Genomic DNA, 14,805 nt, shown 5'->3' with positions numbered 1-14,805 from the left:
CTCTCAGCTCCACCACCCTCTTTCTCCGCCACCTTCCCTGACCGCCCTGACATTCCCTGACAAAAACAAAATAGGATGCAGTTAGAGCGCCTGACATCCCTGACCGATCGGGGATGAGCTGGAATTCACCCGGGGAGTAGAATCGCCGATTCGAAATGGTCACCCGCGCCTCATTCAAGCTCTGATACTCACTACCCGCTCTGCTCTGCGCGCGATTCCGCTCTGCAGCTCGGAGGCCAGGTACTCCTCACTACTCCATTTCAAAAAGCATCCATCAAGAAAAATGCTTCTAGTACTGTCACAAAATATTTTCTTGCTAGCGTATGATACGCATGCCCGACAAGTCGAGGAATTGACGTCTCCCCAGTTTACAGCACATATTTGAATTGGTTTCTGATCCAGGGATCCTAAAATTATGTTTCTATAACAGGGGGCCTGATCTACAAACCAGGAGGAAGCAATATGCAACATGTGACAGCCATATCATTCCTGCCTTTGGCTTATGCAAATTACTTGGGTCATTCTTCACAAGTTGTGCACTGTGGAAGCATCGCAGTCACCCCTGCCAGACTGCGGGCAGTTGCTAAAAGGCAGGTACACTCAATATATTTCACAATATCTAGGTAGCTAGCAAAATATATGCATGAAGTTCGATGTAATTCATTATTACTTGCCAATTAACCTAATACCCTGTAACATTAATGACAAAGTGTTGAACCAGTGTAACCCATGATTGTTACCCATTTTCAATTGCACAATGTTCAATTAGATAGCAAGACGTAAGCATGCAGATTGGATTTCTGTGAAGGAAATGGGTGACCCATTCTACATTACACAATGTTCAGTCAGATAGCATAATGTATGCATGAAATTTGATCTCAAATTGGTGATCATAACTCATTCTGTCTGACCTGCAGGTGGACTACATATTGGGAGACAACCCTATGAAGCTCTCTTACATGGTGGGATATGGCTCTGGTTTCCCCAAATACATCCATCACAGAGGCTCATCATTACCCTCTGTAACACACCATCCAAGTCACATAACATGCAAGGGTGGCTCCCAATACTTTTTCAGCAAAAGTCCCAACCCGAATCTTCTAGTGGGGGCAGTGGTTGGAGGACCAAACACCAGAGATCAATATTCAGATGCCCGGACATACTTCAGGCAGTCTGAGCCTACTACTTACATCAATGCTCCACTGGATTTAATGTATTATGCTGTGGATTTAATGCATTATGCTGTGGATTTAATGTATTATGGGGGAGCATTGAAGATACCGATATCAATAAATCTGTTGTTTTAACATTTTAGGAAATGTTTTAATGGGTAGTTGTATGTCCTGTCAAGGAGTAATCTAGAAAGTTCCTTGTAAGTAATCTGGAAAGTTTCTTGCAATGTGCCCAGCATAGAGGCTTGGAGTGTATAAAAGGAAGCTAGATTCAAAGTAACAGATGGGAGATTGGGTGAGACAAGATGCTCCTCATGGGCAAAGTTTATCCTTTGTATTTGTTGCAGGGACAGTTGGTTAATGAATTATTTGTCTTTGTTATTCTCCCTAAATCTGTGTTGTCTCATCTGAATACATTTTTAGTTTGCTAGCAACTTTTTGTCTGTGGTTTTATTACATAATATAATCTAGTTTATCTCCAAGTGTTTATTTTGGAACACTTGGTCATCATCTTCATGATCCTTCATGCAACAACTTATATCAGGAAAACCATCACTTACATATTAAACACAAATAATGTTCATATAAAAGTTTAACAATGATATAGAACCAAAACAGATCGCAAAATTCTAAAGTGCATTCATTGACCTTCAAGCATGTGACAATACAAACAAAAATTGGCATGCCATCAATTAACTTGAAGGACAGAGCTTCACATGCAAACAAAGATTGTTGAAAAGCTAAGTTGCACAAAATGTGGAAATGTGTACAAGTTTCTGAAACACAAATGCATCTAACTAGTGCTACTGTAGAAATTTGTGCAACAAGTTCTAGGACATGCAACTACCTATCTCAGTAACTTGTTTAAAATTAGGTGACAAGTTTGATTAATGAGCAATGTGAGATATATTCGATTAGATTATTTATGAGTCACTTAAGATTGAACAAAGAGACCAATGCCTTCATAACATTGCTCAAATTACAAATTAGAAACAGCTGCAAGTAGAATGCCAAGTCACAAGTTAGGTAACTGCTGCAATGGAAAAGTTAGTACGATGAGATGGCATGATATCAAATATGAGAGATATGAAATATTGCTTGCAAAATGAATAAAGGTTGTACTTCAATGATATGACAATATTTCAGCAATGTGACCAATTACAAGAGCAATAGTGGATAATTGTAAATGCAACAAGATTAGAAGCCCACAGTTTTCAGTAGAATGCTAAATGAGATGATGCAAGACGATATGAGAACTGCAAGACGCAGATTAAATTGTTTCACTAAGCTCACAATTATGTTCCAACACCAAACCACTTGCAACCAATATTATCAATTAAATAAGTATTTCAAAGTCACTCAATGAAGCAGCATTGGAAATGATGCCAAGGTGATTAGGTGAGCTTTATTATGATTCTCTTCCACTTATGGAGATGTCAATTGTAAACAAGAGAAATTTCAAACTTATGCAAGCACCATGATATGAGTACTTTGAGATGTGATTAACAGTGATTTTAAATGAGGCAAATGCAGCAAGAGCTTAATGTGAATTCCAATCACGAAATGCATTTTATGACTATGTAATGATAAGAGAACAACAGAAAATGAAATAGGATAGTAGCTAGCTAAGAGACAGAAGCCTACCCTTGATACCTTGAAAATATCACGATTAATGCAATTACCAATCTGTTATGCTTTCGACTGCCACAATAATGCATGAGAAAACCAATGTAGGACTAATAAATGCACCAGACCCTAAGATATACCAATATCAGTCCACTGTATCTACTTATTACTGTGATGAAATCAGCTCTCAAGATCATTCACAAGATGCGTAATAACCAAATTTAGAGCTAAGAACAATGCAAGGATGCCTTTGTGAAGAGAGATCAAACCACTGTAAGTTTAGTTCAGGCTTCTGCAACAATGATATCAGTCCTGTAACAATCAAATCAGTCATAAAACATGCATAAGATAATAGGCAAAACACTTGTGATTTATCTTGCAATTATTATGGGTTATTTTAATTTATTAATGTTTTTGGGTTTATTATTAGGTGTCAATTTTGATGATTAAGGTCACTGTAATGTATTGCTTCAGAACTGGTTATTGTGGCAGTCAACAAAGGTGGGAATGCGAGGCCTTCCCTTGATGACTGTTATATCAATGCGAGCCCTCAAAATTAATGTTTAGACCATAAATGAATATTGTGATCCCTCCTCAAGGCAATACAGACCTGGAACCACAATTATGTTAGCCCTAATGTGACAAAAGGATATAGATCAGCCCTCAAACTCCTTGCATCTAGGGTTAGAGAGGGTCCTAGGCCTTTCAGACAGGACTAGAGACCAAGACTGATGTATCAATGAGTTCCCAAAGTCAAAATAAAAGTAGAAAACCTTTGCCCAAGTGAATGCTAGACCTGCAATCACCCACAGTTAGCCTCTAGGAGTCTAGACAAATTTATGAGCATTCAATGGGTCAGAACCCTGCAATAATCAATGAAATCTAATGCCAAACCCTTGGAACAAGCCTGCAACAAAGTCAAATCAACATGGAAATGGAATGCAACTCACTTATAACCCTTCCAAAGGATTTGTGCAGTGAGGATGTTGTTTCATCGGTTTTTCCATGGTTTTAACGTGACATTGGCTATATTTGTGAAGGAGAAGTGATCTAGAGAAGGTTTGGGACTTATGATTGTTGAACAACAACGTTATTGTGGAAGAGAAAATTTAGGGTGACAACTTTTACATGATAATTGTGCAGCAATAATCCCATCACTTGCACATTACAGTCCTGCATAGGGTATGTCTTAGTGTCTTTTGGGCTTGTTTAAGGATCTAAAATAGTAGACAACACTTTATTCCCAAGTTTATTTTTAGCATATTAGATAGCAAGATCAGTGGGCATGGGTGTTTTGAGAAGAATTTGTTTACACCCTGTTGGTGATTTATTTTTGGCAAACATCAAGTCACTCAGAGTTAGCACTACATGTAGAACTTATTAGTCCAGTTTGATCCCTTTTCCCTCATGTTTAAGTGAGAAAATAAGGTCCTACAAAGAAATCATATCGTAAAAAGTGTCTAGAGAGGACCATATAGAACCATTATAGATCCAACAACCAATGTAGATAAAGTTCCTTCCTCACCCCACCCAAATTGACCTGATAAGACCTTCATTTAGCAATCCCAGCATGCAAAAGGAGAGTCCTACCTAAGGTCACAAGTATTGTCTTCTTTCCTATTTGTTACTAACCATTCTTTGGCTAATCTGAATTCTTCTACTTGCAATATTGTAAGATTAACATCCAGAAAAATATTTTTGGGTAGTGAAGCAGGTTTCTTCTTGGAATTTCCCTCTGACGAGGAGAACCAACTCATGTGGGTAGAGTCTATTTCTATTCAACCCCTTTCTAGGTTGATGTTTCAAATCAATGATGTCATGGATGAAAGAAAATCTACAGAGGATTTGAAAAAAGAGAGGAAAGGTCATAGACTCTTAATATTCAATTACTTAGCGCATTGGATCCACTCTTTTGTATACTTGGCTTACACAACAACCTACACAATCAGGGGAACCTTCTTCAACTCTACCATTTGGACCCAGGATTTAAGGTCATCAACTTGTTTATGTATGAATTGTTGACGGGCCACTGCCTCATTTTTCCAATTTTCCTACTATGAAATAACTTAGGCTGCCTATATTTGACATCAGCCTCCTCATTATGGAGGTTTCCCATTCCTTAGCCTGTCACAACCTCTTTAATGCAAACTTGTTTTGTACCACAGTCTCCACAATTGGGGGAGCCTTCTTCACTCTACCACTTGGACCCAGGGTTAATGCTCATCAACTTGTTTATGTAGGAATTGGTGATGGGTTGCTGCCTCATTTTTCCAATTTTTTTCTTCAAAATATATTAGGTTTCTTATTTTTGATAGCAGCCTTCTCTTTATGGAGGTTTTCCATTCCTTAAGGGTGGCTTGGAGGTGTCATTTTATAAATGTTTTATTTGTTGATTGAGTTGTTGGTTTCCAACTTCGATTTCTCAAGCTTGTTCTCCAGTCTGATTTTCTTGTTCCTCTTGAGTTTATTGACTTGCTTCATGAGGGTCTTGATCCCATAGTGGCACTTCCTCTGTTAGGTTAAACACCAAAGGAGTGGTATATGTGATACATATTTTTTGTATCATTTTTGTTTTGAATTTTTGCATGTATTAGTGTCAAATCTAGTTGAGTTTGTTGATACACAGGTCCTTGATATTCACTTTGCACTAGTTTCAATATCTTTTAGTTTTTGACCTTAAAGATGAGGCCTGCAGTTGTATGAGATGCACTAGGTACACACTATATTTCCATGTACCATTTTGATTCCGCATGTGTTGATTCTACAAAGTCTTGTTTCATTTGTTGATATATAGGCCCTAGACATTTACCTAACATTCTTTGCAAGTGCTATACCTTGCACTTTTTGTTTGATATTATTTGAAGTTGATGCCTATGGTGTATCAGATGCATAAAATTGAAGTGTGTCATTTCTCTTCACATCTCAGATCTCTGAAGTTTCTTTTGAATATCCCCTCTTATAAAGTTTAGCTCGATTATCCCTAATGATGCTGCTTAGATCTTATATTCTTGGTGAGAGATTGCCCTAACTTTCTTCGTCATTATGTTGAGTAAAGAGAAAAAATTGTTTCTTGTAATTTTTATCTAGTGAGATATTAATATTCTTTTTGCCTTGTTAGGATTTGATGATGAAATGGATGATGTTTGCAATGGGTCAGAACCCTGCAATAACATCCACTTCATCACTTCTCCTTCACAAATATAGCCAATGTCACGTTAAAACCATGGAAAAACCGATGAAACAACATCCTCAATGCACAAATCCTTTGGAAGGGTTATAAGTGAGCTGCATTCCATTTCCATGCTGATTTGACTTTGTTGCAGGCTTGTTCCAAGGGTTTGGCATTAGATTTCATTGATTATTGCAGGGTTCTGACCCATTGAATGCTCATAAATTTGTCTAGACTCCTTGTAATTGGTCACATTGCTGAAATATTGTCATATCATTGAAGTACAAGCTTTATTCATTTTGCAAGCAATATTTCATATCTCTCATATTTGATATCATGCCATCTCATCGTACTAACTTTTCCATAGCAGCAGTTACCTAACTTGTGACTTGGCATTCTACTTGCAACTGTTTCTAATTTGTAATTTGAGCAATGTTATGAAGGCACTGGTCTCTTTGTTCAATCTTAAGTGACTCATAAATAATCTAATCGAATATATCTCACATTGCTCATTAATCAAACTTGTCACCTAATTTTAATCAAGTTACTGAGATAGGTAGTTGCATGTCCTAGAACTTGTTGCACAAATTTCTACAGTAGCACTAGTTAGATGCATTTGTGTTTCAGAAACTTGTACACATTTCCACATTTTGTGCAACTTAGCTTTTCAACAATCTTTGTTTGCATGTGAAGCTCTGTCCTTCAAGTTAATTGATGGCATGCCAATTTTTGTTTGTATTGTCACATGCCTGAAGGTCAATGAATGCACTTTAGAATTTTGCGATCTGTTTTGGTTCTATATCACTGTTAAACTTTTATATGAACATTATTTGTGTTTAATATGTAAGTGATGGTTTTCCTGATATAAGTTGTTGCATGAAGGATCATGAAGATGATGACCAAGTGTTCGAAAATAAACACTCGGAGATAAACTAGATTATATTATGTAATAAAACCACAGACGAAAAGTTGCTAGCAAACCAAAAATGTATTCATATGAGACAACACAGATTTAGGGAGAATAACAAAGACAAATAATTCATTAACCAACTGTCCCTGCAACAAATACAAAGGATAAACTTTGCCCATGAGGAGCATCTTGTCTCACCCAATCTCCCATCTGTTACTTTGCATCTAGCTTCCTTTTATACACTCCAAGCCTCTATGCTGGGCACATTGCAAGAAACTTTCCAGATTACTTACAAGGAACTTTCTAGATTACTCCCTGACAGGACATACAACTACCCATTAAAACGTTTCCTAAAATGTGAAAACAACAGATTTATTGATATCGGTATCTTCAATGCTCCCCCATAATACATTAAATCCAGAACATAATACATTAAATCCACAACATAATACATTAAATCCAGTGGAGCATTGATGTAAGTAGTAGGCTCAGACTGCCTGAAGTATGTCCGGGCATCTGAATATTGATCTCTGGTGTTTGGTCCTCCAACCACTGCCCCCACTAGAAGATTCGGGTTGGGACTTTTGTTGAAAAAGTATTGGGAGCCACCCTTGCATGTTATGTGACTTGGATGGTGTGTTACAAAGGGTAATGATGAGCCTCTGTGATGGATGTATTTGGGGAAACCAGAGCCATATCCCACCATGTAAGAGAGCTTCATAGGGTTGTCTCCCAATATGTAGTCCACCTGCAGGTCAGACATAATGAGTTATGATCACCAATTTGAGATCAAATTTCATGCATACATTATGCTATCTAACTGAACATTGTGTAATGTAGAATGGGTCACCCATTTCCTTCACATAAATCCAATCTACGTGCTTACGTCTTGCTATCTAATTGAACATTGTGCAATTGAAAATGGGTAACAATCATGGGTTACACTGGTTCAACACTTTGTCATTAATGTTACAGGGTATTAGGTTAATTGGCAAGTAATAATGAATTACATCGAACTTCATGCATATATTTTGCTAGCTAACTGGATATTGTGAAATATATTGAGTGTACCTGGCTTTTAGCAACTGCCCGCAGTCTGGCAGGGGTGACTGCGATGCTTCCACAGTGCACAACTTGTGAAGAATGACCCAAGTAATTTGCATAAGCCAAAAGCAGGAATGATATGGCTTTCACATGTTGCATATTGCTTCCTCCTGGTTTGTAGATCAGGCCCCCTGTTATAGAAACATAATTTTAGGATCCCTGGATCAGAAACCAATTCAAATATGTGCTGTAAACTGGGGAGACGTCAATTCCTCGACTTGTCGGGCATGCGTATCATACGCTAGCAAGAAAATATTCTGTGACAGTACTGGAAGCATTTTTCTTGATGGATGCTTTTTGAAATGGAGTAGCGAGGAGTACCTGGCCTCCGAGCTGCAGAGCGGAATCGCGCGCAGAGCAGAGCGGGTAGTGAGTATCAGAGCTTGAATGAGGCGCGGGTGACCATTTCGAATCGGCGATTCTACTCCCCGCGTGAATTCCAGCTCATCCCCGATCGGTCAGGGATGTCAGGCGCTCTAACTGCATCCTGTTTTTTTGTCAGGGAATGTCAGGGCGGTCAGGGAAGGTGGCGGAGAAAGAGGGTGGTGGAGCTGAGAGATGGTGGCGGAGGAGGGAAAGATTTCCGGTAGCCGGAGCCGGACGATTTTCCGGCCGGTGCCGGAAAAAGGGCCATTCTACAGCCTAGGTAGACTACTCCAAACAGAAATAAAACATTTAAAATCCGAGTGGAAAAAGTGCAAGTAAATTAAATCTGTTTTACCACGTATATATCCGTATTTAGATTTATAATTAAATATCAATTATAAAAATAAAGTATAAATTTAAATATAAATCAAAACTATTGTGGTATAATTTTTGCTTAATTTTAAATTTAAATTATATGAGAGGAGGTGAGTATTTAATTATAAAAAATATATTATATCATTAAAGAAAAATATTTCAATTATGATAGTAATTTAAAAAAATTATGTAAAATTATAATATCTTATTAAAAAAATTTAAATACAATATTTATTGAAATCCAATTAACAATTTAGTAAAATCATGTAAAATTTGAAATATTTGTAGATATTTTCAAATAATATAATTCAAATTATTACGAAATTATTCTTATGACAAATTAAAATAAATTTTGTAAAAAATAAAATAATATTTTGAAACTTTAAATATTATTTAGGTAATAAATCAATCATAATTAATCTAATAAAATGAAATGTATTTTTGAATAATTTGTAGCTTAAATATTATTTAGGCAAGCAATCAATTATAATTAATTCAATCAAATCTATTCAACTTATCAACTTAGTTTACTAGTTGTCTTTAGTGAGACTTTTTGGAAGATTTTACGTTGAGTTTTTCCGGTCTAATTTCTCTAAAATCCGGCAGGAATTTATTGAAATCACAAATTTGATGGGTAACCCCTGCACAATCGAAGTGTCCTAGGGGTTTTTCATGGTGCTGAATATATATATATATATATATATATATATATATATATATATATATATATATATATATATATATATATATATATAGTAAAAAAACTAGTTTAAATAACACAAATCAAGATTTCACCTCAACATTTTCCACCAAATTCCGGCACCAGAAAGTCCAAAAATTCGCACTAAAGACAACTCCCTTAGTTTATACATGTATGAAATTTTTCAAAATTTAATTATAAAATATAGAAATACTTCTAAAATCTGAATTTTAATTATATAAAAGGTTCGGACCAGTGACTAGCATCCATCATTATTAAGAAATTTTAGAATAAAATTTATAAATATAAACTTGTGAGTAAATACTTAAGAGAAAATTAAATTTAATAAATGATATTTAAAATAATAATAAAGAAGAAACTCTAAGAAAATAATGACACCAAAGGTGTTTCTTTTCAATTAATTCGCTGCTTACCATCATCTACCTTTTTTTCCATAGTACAATTGTCACTTTTTCTTTGCTTTCTACTGTTGATTTGTCAAACAATTGTCAAGGTAGGTTGCGAAAAGTTTTGCCAAACTTCCCTCTCCGAGAGTCCTTAGCTCATATTTGTTGATTATGTTCTTATTAACGTTAATTCCCCATTTCTACCTTTTAACTAAAATCTCCTAATTTTTCTATATGCTGACTGGGCCAAGGACAATGTCCCGATGATTAACGCAGCGTTTACAATCTCGATTCCACTTGGTATTCTCCCAGGGTTGGGAAACAAATGCCGAATGCCCATATATGCTCAAGAGAGATTCCAAAGTGATGTACATTTCAATCTTGAGTTTAAGAAAGTAAATCTCCTCTGCGCTGGACAAACCTATAAGCAATTTCAACAATTCAACTATGCCATAAACAATGGAGCTCCACATCACTAAAATGGCAACAAAATTTGGACTCCACATTCCTCAAAACCTTCCAACATGGTAAGAGATTTCCTCGTTTCCAAGAACTCTGTTCAAGGCATAAATTTTACCCAATAGATGCATCCATCGCCCTTCAAATCCCTGAGAAAAATTGGGTAGTCTCAAGGCAGGACAAAAACCTTGAATCACAAGCCCTAAGCAATGAAGAAGGATAAGATACTTTGCACCAGTTTAACAACATCCTCGCTTCACTACTTGACCCTTTTTTAATCAGTTCACTGCATTACTTGCAATATTGTTACAAAATTTCTTAAAATCATCGCTCTCATTATAATAGTTGGAAAAATTATGATTGTCGTAAGGTAAGATGCACAAGTATGCTTGAATGAACCAAGAAGTGAGGAAATTAAATCTCCTCTGCGGACAAACCCATAAGCAATTTCAACAATCCAACTGCACCATAGACAATGGCCCTTCACATCAGTGGAATGGAAACAAAATATGGACTCCACATCCATCAAAACCTTCCAAGATGGTAAGAGCTTTCCTTGTTTCCAAGAACTTTGTTCGAGCCATAAATTTTACCCAACAGATGCATCCACCACCCTTGAAATCCTCGAGGAAAATCAGGTAGTCTCAAGGGAGGACAAAAACCATGAATCACAAACCCTAAAAAATGAAGAAGGAAATATGGATGTTGTAAGGGAAATATGGCAAGCTACAGACCTTCCCTAACTCCCCTAAAGTCATCATGGCTTCACTGCTTGACCTTGTACCTTGTCTTTGTCTTCCTCCTTGGAAGAGGAAGTTTCATGGTGGTCGCCTGAGACATTACCATTTGTAGTGGTTGGATTCTCCTGAAAATTTAGTCCTCTAAGTCCTAGCAAGTGATGAAATGTGGGAATGACAAGACTACCCTACTGAGAAACTCTTGTGTTCGCCAAAGTCCTGCGAATTCTTCTCTTCACTCAAACTTGTGTAGTATATCAATTTCTGGAAATTACTTAGATATATCAGTTTCTGGAAATCTTGATTTTAATATTATAAAATACATACTTACAAATTTGTTGTATACCTCATCCAATATCAATATCAGTCTCTCAAATCTTGATTATCAGTATCAGTTTTGACATCAGGAAATCCTGATTTTAATTTTATAAAATACAAAACCACAAACTTGTTGGTTGCCTCAATCAATCAATATCAGCATTGGTTTTTAGATGTCTCAATAAATATCATCATCCACTTTCCATTTTTTAGGTCTTTATGTGCCGACCTCCTGTTATCACTCAGGTTGTCCTTAAGCTCCAGAAAGGATACGGCCGAGGTAACCACAAACCAACTTTGGATTGCAGGTTCTAGCCAACCTGCAATCAGAGAGGGCTCTCTCTTCTAGATTTAGCTTTGTTTTAAAGGATTTTAGGCTAGGTCTTGGGTCCAGAGGGTTTTCGTTTTGATTTTGGTGGGAAGGATGGTGCCTTCAAGTAGAGAGGCAAAACATAATCTGGTCAATTTCAAACCATTGGGCGTGGAGTCAAAGAACATGACTATTGGTGTGTATTCTTAGTCACAAGACTAACATGGAGCAAGGTAGCTGCATATGAAACAATCTTTCAAGATAAAAGAATGGAGTGAAAGCTAAGGCATGAGAGGCAATTAAGAATCTCTCAAGCATATTTAGCAGAGGGAAGTTGAATGAGCTTTGCCCAGGAGCAATTAAGAATTACTAGCTAACAATTATTCATATGTGAAAAAGGTTAAACATGAGCCATGAAGGAATTCATATCCATCCCTAAATCAAGAGGAAAACATTAAGAAACCACAGAAACTGAGCATAGAGTGCAAGCATGCAAATTCTAAACCAATCTTTCTTTCTGTGATTTGAGCATATATGAGATGAAAATAACAGAGGTGAGGAACACTTATTGATTCATACAGCAGCGCAAGAATTCCACATTCACATCTTCAACCATTAAACACAGCGCAGATATTTGTCCTCCAAACTTTTCAGCATTCTTTGATTATAGAAAAAGTTTCAGACATACAGTGCGAGTCTCTCTTGAGATACATTAGCCGACCAACCCTTTTAACAATGCTGAGGGTGGTATTTATACAAAAATTGGATACAAAAATATCTAGATGAGAAGTTAATAGCTAATAACTTCTCTAACAACTCTTAAGAAGTGGCTGATGAGAAGTAAATGCAGAAATAAATGCAAATGCAACAGCTACCCTTTCTGTCAGTGAGTGTTGACTTCTGTGCTCATTTGAGTCGGCTGAACTGCACTTTCAAAAATTCGCGCTTTTGAGCTTATCGTCCCAGCGTCTTTGCTTTGTGACTGCTTCAAACTGCCTTGCGTGCTCTGTGACTGCTCTGTCCGGTGTTTGCTGATGACCTGTAGCTGATCGTGAATTTGAAAAACGAGGCAAAAACTGGCACTACCTGGGCAAGACAGCCAACATTGCCTGCCACCAATTGTGAGAAGGTAGCTGATGCCTTTGTATTTTGATGAGTGTTTCATCGGCCTCCGTGTATTTGTAATAACTGGGGGGCATCTCAAACAGATGATTGGCCTCATGTTCTAGGTAAAATAAGCTCTCCAGCTTGTCGTAAAGTGTCTGTCCTGTAGGCGGCCCTGTCTCTGTTGCGGAACTTGATGCAGCAGTAAGCTGATTAGTGACAACATTATTGAGTCTGGTAGAATACTGGTCACATTTCAATAATTTCCCAGCACTGGTCAGCAGGCTGGGCAACCCTCTAGCCTGTAATGCTGCAAACCTTACGTCAAAACTATCCACATCCCTTTGTATATCCCTGCATCTTGCCTCTAGCGTTTGCACAAAGCTTCTCAATGTAAGCACACTTTTTGTTGTCAGTATGGCATCTGTTCTGTTCATAATATTGAGTGCTGCCAGCTCTTCCCTAGTCTGGTGATTCAGAAAATTAATCATTCTGTTGGCCTGGTCAGGCATATTACCTAATGTTGCTTTGGCTCTTTGGATTTCATTTTTAGCATGACCAATAAGCTCCACCTGCTCATATATTGCCTGAATTGACCTCCATTGGCCAGTGATTGACTGATTTATTTTAGCCCACAGAATTCTCTTTATTTCAGCAAAGGCCTTGTCCAATGACAGCTCTTTCTCCAATGTTTTGATTCTGTCCTTCAGGGCCTTGATTTCTCTTGTCTGCTCCGCCACTGTCATTTTGGACTTGTCATACTTTGTTTCTAGCTCCGCCAATTTTTCTCTGGCTTGTCTAATCTCTATTGCCTGAAGCTCTACCTCTTTGATAGCCCTTTTTAATTCGTCCATGCTCATGCTAGCCTCAGGAACTGTTGTTGTCGCCGCTGTGGTTTCTGTAGCTGTTGTGGTTGTTGAAATAATTGGAGGGGTGGCCATTGCTTGTACTGGAGGAACAACAACACCTGTTGGAACTGTTTGAGGTGGCTGGGAGGCCGACTCTCCCTCCTTGCTTTGTAGTGCCCTCTCCAAATCTCCCTCTAAATCAATTACTTTCTGATTTAATTTCATTATCAAATCCCATTGATCCTCAGCTTCTTTTTCCTTTTGCAGTTCACCTGTTTGAGGATGCTCAGTAGGTAGCAACCTCAATCTTTTCTTCAGTGCAACAATGTCATCATCTTTCTTTTTCATAAGGGTCCTCACACCCTTAGGATCTTTTGGATCATGTCAAAAGTCAATAATGATTTCCTCCAATGTTTTGATTCTATTATCCTTAGCTGTGGAGGACAATCTTTCAAAATCCAGTTGAGTGTTGGTATTTTTCAAGGATTCGCCTAACTCATGGGCCAATGTGGCCTTTTCTGCAAGGGTAGCATAAAGCATTTCAGCTGTCTACTTGTGTAGCTCTATTTGGTCCATAGAGTGGATCTCTTTGGACAGGACCTCTAACCTCGTCTTGACGAAATCTGCAGCTGACTGCGGCTGCGGAACCTTGGGCTTGAAGTGGGTCAGGAACATATTTTCATGCTTTATATCAAATGCTGCCATCAGTCTTTCCTGCTTGGCAGGTGTGGCCTTTAGGAATTGCTCATATAATTGCACTCTTAGTAGCTCATTTTGAGCTTTGATTTCTTTGAAGCTGGCCTTGGTGCTGACTGGTTTCTTACCTTTTTGTGTGGAGGAAGATACCTCCATGCCGCGTTGTGTATCCTGCTCTTGCTGTCTCTGCTGCTCTTGCTGAAAAGAGCTTGTTGGTGTATGCTGGCTTTCTTCCCTTCTCGGGCTTTCCACGATCTCTTCACTGACCTCCTCCTCAATTGGAGAATCAACCCTTTGCCTCTTTGATTCAGGCTGCTGTGTGGACCCACTAGCAGGTGTGGAGTCTTCCTGGTCCCTTTTCCTGCTTCTTTCTTCATTGAGTGGAGTTTGGAGAGGCGGCACTTGCAGTGTTTCTATTTGCTGTGGAGGGGCTTGCACTTGAGTCTCCCCCACTGAAGTGACTGGCTGCTCTCTTACCATCCCTTGTTCTGTTTCCATTGGCTC

The 14,805-nt window shown here is 37.9% G+C and overlaps 2 protein-coding genes across 2 annotated transcripts; one reads left to right on the top strand and one right to left on the bottom strand.

The window, feature by feature from the left end:
* Positions 1-462: 462 nt before the first annotated feature.
* On the top strand, positions 463-1,393 carry LOC149200551 (endoglucanase 2-like). Its single transcript, XM_089399595.1, has 2 exons — positions 463-594; positions 918-1,393. The coding sequence occupies exons 1-2, from the start codon at positions 463-465 to the stop codon at positions 1,305-1,307; spliced, it is 522 nt and encodes a 173-aa protein (XP_089255721.1). The 3' UTR covers positions 1,308-1,393.
* Positions 1,394-7,025: 5,632 nt separating this feature from the next.
* On the bottom strand, positions 7,026-8,427 carry LOC149200550 (endoglucanase 2-like). Its single transcript, XM_089399594.1, has 2 exons — positions 7,949-8,427; positions 7,026-7,625 (listed from the first exon to the last, which is right to left on the bottom strand). The coding sequence occupies exons 1-2, from the start codon at positions 8,078-8,080 to the stop codon at positions 7,209-7,211; spliced, it is 549 nt and encodes a 182-aa protein (XP_089255720.1). The 5' UTR covers positions 8,081-8,427; the 3' UTR covers positions 7,026-7,208.
* Between the last annotated feature and the right edge of the window lie 6,378 nt (positions 8,428-14,805).

Source organism: Pinus tabuliformis, chromosome 2_1, assembly GCF_031772625.1.
Source record: "Pinus tabuliformis cultivar Carrire ecotype Pingquan chromosome 2_1, CPIR1, whole genome shotgun sequence".
In the NCBI taxonomy this organism is placed as follows: domain Eukaryota; kingdom Viridiplantae; phylum Streptophyta; class Pinopsida; order Pinales; family Pinaceae; genus Pinus; species Pinus tabuliformis.
Note: the sequence above shows the minus strand (reverse complement) of the source record. Positions and strands in the feature narration are given on the sequence as shown.

Bases quoted from the DNA above. Each gene is read 5' to 3' on its own strand.
- LOC149200551 (XM_089399595.1), top strand. From the start codon at position 463: ATGCAACATGTGACAGCCATATCATTCCTGCCTTTGGCTTATGCAAAT. The intron at 595-917 runs GTACACTCAATA...TCTGACCTGCAG, and splicing joins GGGCAGTTGCTAAAAGGCAG to GTGGACTACATATTGGGAGA.
- LOC149200550 (XM_089399594.1), bottom strand. From the start codon at position 8,080: ATGCAACATGTGAAAGCCATATCATTCCTGCTTTTGGCTTATGCAAAT. The intron at 7,626-7,948 runs GTACACTCAATA...TCTGACCTGCAG, and splicing joins GGGCAGTTGCTAAAAGCCAG to GTGGACTACATATTGGGAGA.